Source organism: Schistocerca gregaria, chromosome 8 (genome assembly GCF_023897955.1).
Source record: "Schistocerca gregaria isolate iqSchGreg1 chromosome 8, iqSchGreg1.2, whole genome shotgun sequence".
Taxonomy (NCBI): Eukaryota; Metazoa; Arthropoda; class Insecta; order Orthoptera; family Acrididae; genus Schistocerca; species Schistocerca gregaria.
In genome coordinates, this window is record NC_064927.1 from 256,816,088 (window position 1) to 256,830,835 (window position 14,748).

The 14,748-nt window shown below is 41.6% G+C and overlaps 1 protein-coding gene across 1 annotated transcript in view; it reads right to left on the minus strand.

Annotated features, from left to right (window-relative positions):
• LOC126285438 (scavenger receptor class B member 1) overlaps nt 1–14,748 on the minus strand; it is a 403,446-nt gene that overhangs the window by 80,280 nt on the left and 308,418 nt on the right. The window contains exons 3-4 of the mRNA XM_049984826.1: nt 10,287–10,378; nt 479–639 (exon numbers count right to left, since the gene is read on the minus strand). Coding sequence (XP_049840783.1) covers nt 479–639; nt 10,287–10,378 — 253 coding nt within the window. The remainder of the gene's footprint in view (nt 1–478; nt 640–10,286; nt 10,379–14,748) is intronic.

Sequence of the window (14,748 nt, forward strand, 5' to 3'; positions counted from 1 at the left end):
TTTCACGCTGTAGACCCATTTTGGTGACATTTTACAGGTCCAGTCCATAAACTCTGATGCATTTGCTTTTTTATGAGAGTATCTGACTTCGACATCAAATACGTCGTGCTAATCTCTGCAGTCCTCCGTACCCATTACACCCAGTATTCTCAATAAGCTGTTCAGATATATTAATCTTAATCGGCCTCTACAATTTTCCCCTCGCTAGTTCTTTCCAGTGCCTAATTAACCATTTCCGGTAACTTCTAGAAATTTTTTAACAAATACATTACTTTTTACAATATTTTCGTTTGTATTCCTATGGGTTGAGAATACGCCGCAGCTAAATAAAAAATTGTCCTGATTAAAAGACTTACTTCATTACTGTTTTCAAGAATCACTAATTTTAGCAAAAGATTTTAAAACAAATTTCAAGATTCACTGATCTTGAAAGCTATACATAAATGACTAAAGGAACACATCAAGAAATGAGACTTACCTGTAGACAAAAGGACCCACTTCGACGAGTATTGGCTTCTCACCGTTGTTGAGAAAGCCATCAGGATTGGTGACGTTGAATACGTAGACCTTAGTTAGCCGGATAACGCCTGGTTTCTGCCAGTAGTGGTAACTGATGGTTCCATTCCACAGCCGAAGATGCTGCAACACGAAACCATACGATACCGTAAGCATTGTTACTTGTTAATAGTCGTAAAGATACTTCCTTGTCACAGAGGCGCTTGACGTCAGGAAGCTCGCAGCTTAAATATAAATACTGTCAATAAGGAGGATCTGGTTTATTTTCAATTTATTTGTCTCCTTTTCTTAGGGTTTGGTGATGCTTAGCTCAGTTTTTGCGGAAGGATGGTGCTGATGTGTTATGTTGGGGAAAACTTACCAATCAACGAATTATTGAAATATTCACGGGTTATCATCCGAGTGGCGTCGTCTTCTAGTCGCAGCGTTTCAATGGACTGCATATCCATCTTCATGCGAAGGCTGATAATCCGCGAAGGTTTCATAAATAAATTTCTATTTTGCAAGAACACATTCGTGGTATTTCTAGTTTGCATATTTTATATCCTCTCACTATAATAAAGTCTTTATTTGATTTTTCTTCTGAACTTATCCAGGTATATCCCTAAAAAACATCGATTCTTAAAAATTAAAAAGACTTCGCCTGAAGATGGATACGCAATCCATTGCAACGTTGCGACTAGAAGACGACGCCACTCGGCTGATATCCCGTGAAGATTTCGTAGCCGAAATAGGCCGAGAAAGCCTGCAATCGCATTATTGTTGATGCACTGTTATTCCATGCATTGTAAGGGTACCATAAATATCGGCCGGGGAGGGAGCCAAGTACTTCAGGGAGGGGACATTCATTGGACTTTATTTTGTTGTACAGAGACTTTTTCAGATTGCTGAAGACTAACAATCACGTGTACAAGGTGCGAAATATTAACTACTCAATACATGAATTCATCTGAACTTCAATAATTCTCATGGGAAAATTTCGAGAACGGCAGTAACTTGAGGGAAATAGTATAGTGAAAATAACGAACGCGAATCAAGTATTGTTACGTTGTAATTCTTTTCTAATAAACAAAGACTGTAGTGTAGAAGCGTCGTTCACCTAAAATTTTGACGAAGTAAAATATACATGAAGGCGGTAAATTTAAAATGAGAAAACAAGGTGTACAATACAACACACAGATAAAGTACATAAACATATTTTAGATAGAACGAGAACATTAAAAACACATCACCGTAATTTCAGAGAAAGATGCCGCCCATGTAACTCTTAATACTGCATCGTTCTGAGAAAGAACTTCTAGCAAGTAAACTTTTTTTCATAAAATAAAAGTAAAATTATTAGGCTTGAAACCACACACCAACGTGGAAGACGGACGTAATGCGGGTTAGCTCCCTCCCCCCCCCCCCCCGCCCCCATTTTTTTCGTAGCTGGATTGGAAGAATTTCTGTAATTACTACAGAGTTTATAGCTTTGGTGATCTGTAGTTTGGAATAACGTTCGCACTTCATTTTAGGAACAATGTGAACTCTTAAGGCTTCAGAGGTGATTGCATTAAAAAATTTATAACGTTGCATTTAGTTTGCCGATAAGTGTAAAGGTACTCCAATTTTAGGGCTTTCAGTATTCTGATGATTATGTAATTTCACATTGGTAAGATCTCTTTATATTACTTTGTACATTTTTCGTGTGTTTCTCGTGACTGTACCACAGTTTTCGGTTGCTTGCATTACAATTATCTACAGTTCGCATCACTGAGTTCTGTATTTTCTGTAACATTTCATATACCTTGGTTTCATGCCAGACATAGTGTGTAGAAACCTCAATAGAGGGTCAATGGCTTATTATTATTTACCTCAGCGGTGAAGAAATTGCTATGAAGTGCTTGTAAGTGAACTTGCAGTTAATGTTTCGAAGGTCAAAACTCAGTAGACTGGAAACTGTTGTTTCCCAAAAAAGCTAATCACGGCGTCGGCAGCACAATGGATACAATTTTCTCAAATGGCGGAGACAGCTGAAGGATTCGTTGCCTGTCGCACGAAAGACCACACGGACATGTACTGACAGATACTGAACTGCTGTCGTCCCTGGTAGGGGAAGGATCTTCTCCATTACAGTAATTTCGGCGGTTTCACTCCAGCGTGTCCACTAAGCAGCTGGCCCGTCACTGGACTGTAGTCACTACACGGCGGGGAAGCCGTCGCATCCCGCCAGCGTTGCGTGCTGGCCGTCACAGGCGGAAAGCGACGCCTTTCTGAAACTGACTTGTCTTACTTTTTAGGTTGCTTTCCGTTCGATAAGACTACAACCTTTCTATTGGAAACTCTCCAAGCAGTTATTCTGAATGTACACTACTGGCCATTAAAATTGCTACACCAAGAAGAAATGCAGATGACAAACGGGGATTCATTGGAGAAATGTATTATATTATAACTGACATGTGATTACATTTTCATGGAATTTGGGTGCATAGATCCTGAGAAGTCAGTACCCAGAACAACCACAACTGGCCGTAATTAAGGCCTTGATACGTCTGGTCATTGAGTCAAACAGAGCTCGGATGACGTGTACAGGTGCAACTGCCCATGCAACTTCAACACGATACCACAGTTCATCAAGAGTAGTGACTGGCGTACCAGGAGATCATGTGACCCTACAATGTTGAAGTCAGTCATGCCAGTGAAATGGTGTGTAAGAGGTGTGTTCGAGGAAAGTTCCTTTTTGGAAAGAAATCTATTTATTCTTCTATATTGATGTTATCTCCTTCACTGCAATCACCAATAGATAGTATGCACTTTTGCCAGCGTTTCTTCTAATGCACCAAATACTTCTGAAACACTATCTTTTGGACAGTACTTAGCTCTCTCACTTATACGCCTTTAATATCATCTAAGCTTATGAAACGGTGTCTCTAAGATTCTCTGTATTTTTAGAAACAGAAAAATTTAAACGGGGCCCTATCTGGCGAATGTGAAGGCTGAGGCATCATTAGTGTTGTTGTTCGTCAAAAATTCACGAACAAGTAATGAGGTGTGAGCAGGTACATTATCGTGATGTACCAGCCTCAAATTGTTTCATAACTGATCCGGTTTTTTTTTCGCATGGCTTTCCGCAAAAATGGTGATCCTTTAGGTAGGACTCATTATTGACCATTTGGATTTTTGCAAACACTCTTCATGCACTATGTCGTTAAAATCTAAGAAAACAGTGAGCAGAACCCTCACAACCGACCGCACTTGCCGAACTTTTATTGGTCTTGTCTATCCAACCTGCCTCCAGTGGGACCATTGAGCCGTAGTTTCATCGCCATACGCGTACAGCCATGTTTTGTCACCTGTTATGACAGGTTTCTGTAGTTTTGACTCGTTGTTGACTTCATTTAGCAACTCCTGAGTAACTTCCATTGGTCGCTGTTTTTTCTCGAACTTCAACACCCGTGGCGCAAATTTTGCTGTCAAGTTTATACTACAACATCCGAAAAGATTTCATGGCATGCGCCAGTCGGTACGCTGGCATCATCATAAACTTCTCTGATTGTGATTGTTATTCGGCGATCGTTCGTAATCATTTCTTTCAGTTCTTCCACGTTTTCATTGGTTGTGGATGTGCTGGATCGTCCAGAACGTTCGCCATTTTCAGCTTCTTTAAAGCCGTTTCGGGAACGCTTATACTACTCGTAAACCCTTGTTTTACTCGTAACAGACTCACCAACAGCAATATTCAACATGTCTTATGCCTTTTCCCATTTTGTAGCAAAATGTAATGCACACTCTCTGACCCACGTTTATAGCAAACTGTAAGGCAAATTCTCTGATCCAGCAGTTCAGTAATCGCCGTTCGTAAGCAAACACATGTAATCTTCTTAACAGCTGACTACAGACTGAACATGTAACACGCCAATAGTGTACAGATCCCTTTGATGCTCTTGTGTTTTTCAGAAGTCGCACAGTTACTCAGCGTTTCCCAGCTCTAGTGGGCCTGATGGCCGGGGAAGATTTTAAACTGAATTCCAGACCCAAAGCGAGAGCTAATTTACTTGTTTTAGTCGGGTTTGTCGATGTTCTTTGCTTCTCTCCTCGGCTTCTCTAATAGTCTACCGAACGTAAGATATGCCACATTTGCACGGTATGCGATACACAGCCATCTTTCTGAGGCCTAGATCCTCTTTGATGTTACAAAGATGACATTTTTATGTTTGTCGGCGGGAGGAAAATACACTGGATACCAAGATTCCGTAAGAGTCGACCAATCTTTGCAGATGCTGGACCAACATTTCTCTTTATCTGTCTTAGTTTCAAGCTGTTTCTCAGGTGTTCTAGATATTGTGTTAAACATCCACTCAATCTGACGACCTGATTAGCAATTCCTTGGGAACTGTATCCGTAGGTATTTTAATTGGTCAGTGAGGTGCTTCTGAAGAGGAAGTGTTAGAACTCTATGGAACAGTGTCTTTAGCACCCAGTTTTAATGTGGGCTTTGGAAAAACAAGGTCATCGAAGGGCGTATCGTGCGTCAGCTCAGCGATGAATAGTGGCGCGCGCTGCTCTGTCCTGTATCACTACACTCCCCCTGCCTTCTCTCTGCCTCAACACACACACACACACACACACACACACACACACACACTAAAAAAATCAGGAAATAATTTAAAAGATAAATTTTTAATTTAACATGTCTTACATGAAAGTAGAAAATATGAAAATTAGTGATTGTGAATTTTTAATAGCTATGAAAATACTTATGAGATTTAAAATGAAAAACGTCAGTTGCAAGCATTACACAATTATTGCATGAATAGTTCTCCTCCTGATGTTATCTGCTGGCGTGCACCCACATCTTTCGTTTTAAATGTTACCATTATTTTCATAGCTATTAAATATTTACAGTAAAAAAAAAATGGTTCAAATGGCTCTGAGCTCTATGAGATTCAACTGCTGTGGTCATCAGTCCCCTAGAACTTAGAACTACTTAAACCTAACTAACCTAAGGACATCACACACATCCATGCCCGAGGCAGGATTCGAACCTGCGACCGTAGCAGTCGCACGGCTCCGGACTGCGCGCCTAGAACCGCGAGACCACCGCGGCCGGCTACAGTCAAAAATTTTAATAATTATCTGTATGGGCTTAGGAGTTTGTATGTGACATACTTTTTAGTATGATTTGAAAACGTTATAGATAACATTTTTATTTAAATAATTATTTATTTTTAAAGTCAAGAGCTGCTCTTCATTTTCGCTGCCTCCTTGTAGCTTGCATACAGAAGTGTCGTACATACACGCTAAATGTATCGTGGTCTAAGGCTGGTAGTTTTTTATATCCAACCTATTTCGTGTCAAGTTGCAGTTTCCCAGTGTTCTGCCAATGAAATGAAACTTTCTACTAGCTTGGACACAAATGAACATATATCGTCTCTCAGTTTAATATCGCTATTCTTTGTAAGTTTATCATTTGTGTATCAGTGTCTCTTATAGTATTCCACTGTTTTCGATAGTTTTGAGGTGCACTACTTCACTATGGCACTATTCGTAATGTATTAGATGTTTTACGGCTGGTTCAGCTACCGGAACACGCGGCAGGTACCCCTGCAATTGTCTGTGGCCTGAAGGGAGCGGAGGAGGAGGAGGAGGAGGAGGAGGAGGAGGAGGAGGAGAGAGAGAGAGAGAGAGAGAGAGAGAGAGAGAGAGAGGAGGAAAGGGGGGGGGGAGATAGAGACGTGATTGTGTGACCGGCGCACCTGCTTCTCGGTAAGTGGCGCAAAGCCATTCGTGCTGCAGCTATCTTGGCCCCGATTTGCCTAGATGGCGATTGTCTCTTTAATAGCGTAATATTTCGCTGTGTGGGGTTTTGTTGGGTCGAAAATGTCAGTAAGTAGGGTTCACAGTGTTGCGAACGTCGTCTCAGTACTCTGCTAGAGCAGGCATCGCCGTGCAAAATTATGACTCACCAGAGGCGAACCATTGAAAGAGCTATCGCATTCATTCATTGACGGCAACTCTGGCACAGAATAATACATGTGGATCCAGCTGTCTGTCATGGGTGCGACTCTACGCACGCGATTAGCTGCCCATTCGCATTAAACTTTCAGTTTTCGGATACTGACGCTGCTCTACATAGTTATAGATATGTCGAACGTCCTGAGAAATGTTTAGCACATGCCATTATCTGTGTAGCACATACACATACTACCTCAATCTAAAACACTACTCTGCAGTTCACATTTAAGTGCCTGGCAGAGGTCTCGCCGGACCAACTTCAAGCGTTCCAGTCTCGAACAGGGCCTGGGAAAAACCAACGCCTAAATCTATCCGTACGAACTCGGATTTGCCTAGTTACGATGATAATGTCTCCCTTTTTATGTGGGCCTTAACAGAATTTTTTCGCCTTCAGAGGAGAAAGTTGGTGATTAGAATTTAATGTAAATATTGATTGCTTCCAGTTTGGGGTCGTCTGTATTTGGTATCAGGATTTTCGATTATATAGGTTAAGTGATATTTTAGATGCCATAATTCTTTAACTGTCGCGAGTTTGGCCATTGTATTGGTATCTGATTTTTCATTTGAGCTACACTGAAGAGCCAAAGAAACTGGTTCACCTGCCTAATATCGTGTAGGGCCTCGGAGAGCAAGCAGAAGTGCCGCAACATGACATGGCATGGACTCGACTAATGTCTGACGTAGCGCTGGAGTGTACTGACACCTTTGATCGTGCGGGGCTAGGGCTGTGCATAAATCCGTAAGATTACGAGGGGGGAGGGGGCGGGGCAGAAGATTTCTTCTGAACAGCACGCTGCAAGGCATCCCATATATGCTCAGTAAAGTTCATGTCTGGGGCGTTTAAACTAAGAACAGTGCTCCTGGAGCCACTTTGTAGCAATTCTGGACGTGTGGGGCGTCAATTGTTCCGCCGCAATTGCCGAAGTTCGTCGGAATGCACAATGGGCATAAATGGGTCCGGGTGACAAGACAGGATGCTTACGTAGGTGTCGCCAGTCAGCATCGCATCTAGACGTATCAGGGGTCCCATATCACTCCAACTGCACACACACCATACCATTACAGAGCCTCCACCAGTTTCAACAGTCCCGTGCTGACATGCAGGGTCCATGGATTCGTGAGGTGGTCTCCATTCTCGTACACATTCATTCGCTCGATACAATTTGAAACGAGACTCGTCCGACCAGACAACTTGTTTCCAGTCATCAAGATCCAAGGTTAGTGTTAACGGGCTCAGATGAGGCGCAAGGATTTGCTTCGTGCAGTCACGGGTACACGAGGGGGCCTTCTGCTCTGAAAGCCCATTTCGATGCTGTTCCGTTGAATGGTTCGCCCGCTGATACTGATGGCCCAGTATTGAAATCTGCAGTATTTTGCAGAAGCGTTGCACTTATGTCACCCTGAACGATTCTCTTAAGTCGTCGTTGGTTCCGTTCCTGCAGGATATTATTCCGGCCCCAGCGATGTCGGAGATTTTGTTTTATCGGACACTCGTGAAATGGTCGCACGGGAAAATCCCCACTTCATCGCTCCCTCGGAGACGCTATGCCCAATCGCTCGTGCGCCGACTATAATACCACGTTCCAACTCACTTAAATCTTGATAACCTGCCATTGTAGCAGCAGCAACCGATCTGACAACTGGGCCAGACACTTGTCGTCTTACATCGCCGTTGCCGACCGCAGCGCCGAATTCTGCCTGTTTACATATCTCTGTTTTTGAATTCGCATGCTCTTCAGTGTATATAGATTAAGTTAAGATTTTTCAGTACCAATTACATTATTTTCTCTGTAATGTTATATTTTTTGTGTCTTTGATTCTACAACTGTATCGTGATTTTTTGTTTGTTTTGAATATTTTGTTACCTTCGTGATATTATTATAGATTTTAGTGTGTCACTGCACAAGACCTCGAAGTTCTCTCGTTTGCCCGGTTAGATTCAATATTTATTATTAACGATTTGTATGATTTTTTGATATTTACATTTTCGTGCCATGGGACGAGTTTTATCACAGTCGCTATTTTGCAATCATGTTTGTGTTGAGTTTTAGTAGTTTTGATGACATTCATCAAAGGCAACGGTTGGTATCAGTCTAGTTTATCCATCCCAAGTGGACGGTGGTAATATTTCCAACATGACCACTACATTGTGCAACAGGCGAGAAGGGACCGGTGTCAAGCAATGGCTGAAATTGGAAACACATTTAACAGGGCTGAAAGGCACGCAGTCTCGCGCTGCTCAGTGGCGCGGCGACTGCCTAATGGTGGTCTGTTTGTCCGCGATCAGTACGTCGTGTTCCCATGACGCCCGCACATCCATGGCGCCGTTTGCGATGGTGCCAAGAGCAACGAGCGCTGGGCCGCGTACTCTTCTAGGACGAGAGCACATTCGGTCTGATCAGTGATTCTGGACATACGCCCATGTGGATAGAGGTGAGTACACGTAATGCAACCACGAATACTGTCGAACACGATCGCTTTGGTGGTCCAGATGTTATATTGTTGGGTGGCATTATGTTGCGTGGACGTACGTACCACCAAATCTTTGAACCGGTACGCTCTCCGGTCAGCGTATACTATTTCCCTATGTGTATCATTTCTGTGGTGCGCTTCGCCCTGACGTCATTTTTGTAGAGGACAGTGCACGACTGCATCGAACATCGCACGTGGAGCAGCTCTTGCGACGAGACGGTACTTGGCCTATGGACTGGCCTACTTGTTCCCCCACCTCCTCGGACTTAAATACCATTGAGTACATGTTGGATACGTAATGCCCAACGACAATCAAGCAATTGTCAATCGTGCTGATGGAGGAACTGAACATCCTACCACAATAACTCGTTACCAGTAATGTGGCCAGCATGGGAGGACGTTTCAAACAATGCACTGCCGTTCGTGATAATTTATTTATTTAATGGTATGGCTAGGGCCGGATGCCGGTATTTAAATTTGACGCCACTTCGGCGACCTGCAGTCGATGAGGATGATACGATGACGATGAGGACAGCACAACAACCAGTCCCTGGGCGGAAAAAATTCCCCGAGGCAGCCGGGAATCGAACCCGGGCCCAGAGGATTGACAATCTGTCAAGCTGACTTTTTTTTTGTTGCATGTTGTTCGTTATTGATCGTTGTGTTTGGTCGTTGCGGACGTCGCAAGACATCCTGTTCAAGTTCGGTGGTTGATCCTTCCACTCAGTTTATTACAGAGGCGAACCGGCTCTCTGACCGAACACGCACCATTCAGCTACCGGGGGCGGACATCTGTGCTGATTAAACATCGTATTAAGAACGATGTCCCGCCCCCTGTAATGTAAAGGTGATCATCATTAACTGGGGTGGCTTTAGAGTAATTATTGTCTTTGAATAGAAGTGTCATTTCTGTTCTTATCGTTGCCTATTTCTTTCAGTTACCCCCTTTTACTATACCGTAGCAGTTCTTTCTATATATGCTTTAAGTTTCATAGAGCTATGTTACTTGGCAGTAACAAATCATACGAAAATTAAGTTTTGCACCCCAGCGTATAATTTTACGATCGAATATAAAAGTGAAACACCAGTGTTTCGAGATGATGGCAGCACCACGTAGACTATTCATGTTTAATATTAGTGAAGACGTAGCCTTACGAAGTGGCCAAATAAACTGCTGCCAATCTGTTGTGGACCTGAAGCACGTAACGGGGAAAAATCTTACAGCGAGCGGAGTGTTTCACTGTTAAGACCGGGCCAAATGCAAGCTTTGTTCCGTCTGCAGTTGACAGCGGCTGCGTCCTCACCTTCAGGATGATGTAGTCCGCCCAGGGGATGGTGGACAAGATGATCCCCAGCACCAGTGTGAAGACGCCCACCACGATCACGGCAAGCCGACCTGCAACAACAAACGGACTAAGTCCTCTGCGCAAAGCAAAAGCTACACAGGAGTAGATACGAAAAAATAATTAGTTTACCGTGTGTCAAAAATTTATTCCCGCTGCAGATCTGTTCACGAATTAAGTTTGTAGTGTGTTGCAACTCTCACCTAAGATCCTGGCGCGACGCGGACATCACACAAATTGTCTACTGTATTACTGAACGACTAAGTCGGTTCATGGCAACAGTTCCTGTTTGCCAATCTAACGGTTTCCAGGGACGACAAAATTTTGATTTTCAACACTTTGTATAATTACTGACGAAATTTAAAGTGCTGTTATTATCTGTTCATTAATAGGTATAATCTTATGTAAAAGTTTAACACAGTGAGGAAAGTATTAAAGCTAGAAATACGTTGAGGCAACGTAGGTCACGACACGCTACTAACCCAGACTATACTCATCCAGAATTTGAATACGAGAGCACTTAGCGACTTCCAACGAACTTCAAGCAGAATTCAGAATTTCATCTCACTTACATGCTTAGATTAAAATCATTTGTGAAGTAATATACCGTTTGGAGTTACTTTATACGTTGGTGTTCGAGACACTATAAGCGAGTGTGAGTTTACTGGCCCATGAATACTGCACCCACACTCGCGGCGGTAGAAAGATACTTTATCTGCCCACTGTAAACCGAAAGAAATCTATGAAGAATGTTTAGACAGAATGCACTTATGTCATCTCAAACAACACTAAAAAAAAGTCTGCAACATTGTTAAAAATAATTCAGTTATGTATCACCAGAAAAAGCAGACAATCCTCACTGTCGCTTCAAAACAGTTACGAAAAAATGGAAACGCATTCTGTTGGACAGTAGGATAGCCAGGAAAGCTTATGTGAAACTCTTTACTATTGGATCGAGAATTATGACTTACTGGACTTACAATCAAATTAACAGTAACTGCTACTTAGTGCTATGGGTCATTTGTGGAAGAGTAACACATGTTTATTTAAGTTAGATATATGGACGAATACCATTCGTTTACAGATGTGTTATTTTAGAAAATGACCAGTGTACATCTTATGTAAGCAGAATTTACAGAAATACGTCAATAAATTCAATTATTTAACCGCCAAGTCCTCATTTCATATATCTGTCATGGAAATACGAAGGGCGTCCACAAGCTTCGGTTACTGATCCTCCGCGTAATACGTAAACGGCCATCTATTTTTATCGAAACAAGAGATATATCTACAAAGCGACAACGCGAGAGTGATCTTTAAAGTCGCCTCCTAAAATATGCCGTATTTTGTTGGGAAAAACTGAAATAGAAGACTAATGATTGAGAACAGACCAAACTATTTGGCAGTATTTTAAGTTGATATTGATAACAACTGGTTGTTTCGAAGCATTTCGCAAGGTAGCAAGTTACCGAATTTTTCACCCGCTAGTAGAAACGAAAGGTTAGTTATGCATGATATTCTCTACTTGGTTTCAATGTTATTCGAGGCTGTCAGAAGCAAAGGTTGTTTTTATCTTCCAGTTAAGGATACGAAAAAACGAATACATGAGTTTCTAGTAGTAATTACATCCCTGATAGAGATTTCTGGCGTACGTTAGGCCCAAGCGATTCGGCCTCAAGGACTCAGGCATCTTGTTAACCGGTCCTTTGTGTAGGCGAGGCTTCCCATGGACGCAATTACGCCTTCTCCTCGCTTCGTCTTGACCCAAGTACCTCGTTAACATGGCTGGTTTCAGTGTCAAGGACACAATTGAAACTGCGTGTCGAATGAGAGTCCTTCGAAGAGGGAATATAGTAACAGGCTTTGTTCTTTTGCTGCTTAATGACATCCTCTGTAGAGTTCACTCGTATACAAGGTAATATCATACCCTGACATATACGTCGCTATTCTCTCTGCTCTGAAAGTTAACCGTTTCACAAGTGAAGGCATAATGGCACGCCTAGTGGCAAGAAAGCCGTTCATCACTTAACGTCGTATGTGCCATACGATTAATGTCTGTCTTAATTATTTTTCTACTTAATTTACGAATTAATTGTTATATTTTTGCTCCCCAAGCCTTTGGAAAATATCAGGAGACCTGAATAATCGTAAAATAAATGTAAACAGAGCCCAAACCCATGGACAAAATAACATAAGGTACAATGTCTTCCTGTAGAAATACTTGATAACTCTATGTAACTGCAGCTCGGCCCACTGAAAGCAAAAAGATATAAACATAGTATTTCACTCCTAAGAATCACATAGATCTATTGCTGACTTATTAAGATTGGAATTTTACTCGATACTCCCGAAATCTAAAGATTTGATCATTGCTGCCCTTCACTTATGTTTCTGAATTAATATACAGTGGTAAGTTGTTGTTCTTCAACAAACGACTGTGTCTAATAATTTTGACGTTATGGCTCTGATGCAGCAGCAATCACGGAAATGGTTTCTTTATAGAGTCGTTTTATTATAATGATAGTTTTCTCTTCAGCTACGGTTATGGCAACTTATTTGGTACGTTAAATAATACTGAATTCAATACCTGTTTCCTACTTCATGCTATCATAAATTGATTTACTTCCAAGTGTGATGAACGGAACTTCACGTTCTATTTATATACGACACCTTCCTGCTCTTCGCCGTGTCTTCTAGTGTTTACTGTTTATTTCTTGCTCTTAAAAATATACATCATTCTTCAGTAAATATCTGTTGGTTACAAGAAAATCTTAACGGATCTGTAATGTGCTTTTTCGTACCTCCTGTGATGCTTAGGAAACCTATGGGATGACAAATTGTGTGTGTTCTTTCTGTTATTGCTACGACTTATTGCGCTACGTTAACTCCCTTTTGGAAAAGCCGTGTTACAGATCATCATCATGTTCAACAATGCAGCTCTCGGTCCGCTTGGCGCGTTACAGTCGCAGGTGTGTAACTAAAGTGAGCGGAAGTGTCGCGACAGTATGTGCTAAATTGTAATAATAACACAGCTAATATCACAGTCTAATAAACACAGTCAGCACACACACTGGTGCTAGTGTCGTTGTTTATTAGCTGGAGAAACACTAGCGCTCCAAGTGGTGAGAAACCAGAGTGTCGCATGTGTCGTAAGGATAATGTACGTTTTTAATTATTTCTACTTAATTAACGGAATAGTTTTTATATTTTTGGTTTACATGTGTTAGTAAGTTACCTAGAGACATGAATGATCTTGAAATACATGTAAAAATAGCCGAATCACATTGATTCAGTGGCAAACTACAACACATTCGTGAAGAAATGCTTTAGAATGTATCTGTGTTTACAGCTTTTACCGCTAAAAACACGTTTCAAGAATGAAAAGCATATAATTCTGTTACAGTTTCCCAGACAAAATTTTTTTAATGGAGTCCAATGAGTCGCGTATTCTTACACTTAACGCGACAAAAATGTTTCAAATGGCTCTGAGCACTATGGGACGTAACACCTGAGGTCAACAGTCCCATAGAACTTAGAACTACTTAAACCTAACCAACCTAAGGACATCACACACATTCATGCCGGAGGCAGGATTCGAACCTTCGGCCGTAGTGGTCGTGCGGCCACTTCGTCCGGCCTTCACTCGACATTCTAATACACAAGTATTTTTGTAAATGTAATTGCCTTTGCTTAAAAAATGAATGTACTGAAGACTCTTGCCGTATTTGGTTCGAACTGAGCAACAATTGTGGAATCGATTTCTCCTGTGCCGGGAAAGAGTTTTATGCCTTTTGACGATTTTTTATCATGTCTTTGCGTTTTTCCCTTAAGCTACAGTTGTGATGGCTTATTTGATACATTAAATAATGCACGTATTATATTCCGTCCAGGTGTCCTCCTTTCCACATTCACTGATTTGGCTGAAAATGTAGCGAACTAAAAATCTGCTTTGTTGGGTAGATATACGATGTTTTTCTGTAAAAGGTCGGGTCTTCTGGCGTTTTTCAGCAGGTATTTGTTATTAATGGAAAAAGATATTGAATAAGTGTCTACGTTATAACATAATCGTAAACAGACTGACCTGTAATGTACCTTTTCGTATATGGCAGGGTCTTCACGAAACTAAGTGCTCACAAATGTGGTGTAATTTTTTGTTTTTGTTGATTTTTATGGCACTACGTACATTACCTGTTGTAAAAAAAAAAATATGTTACTCATCAATATAAACGTTAGCATGCGCACTCATCCGATATCCTATTCAGAAGTGTCACCTGCCGGCCGCTTGGAACGCTGCTGTCGCTGGGGTAACAAAAACGAGACCGAGAGACGCGACTGTTATGTTAGACTGTGGTAACATTGCAACATCTTTGCATCTCTGCTCAATAGTAGCTCTTTGTTTACAAATCATAACATTTTCTGTTGT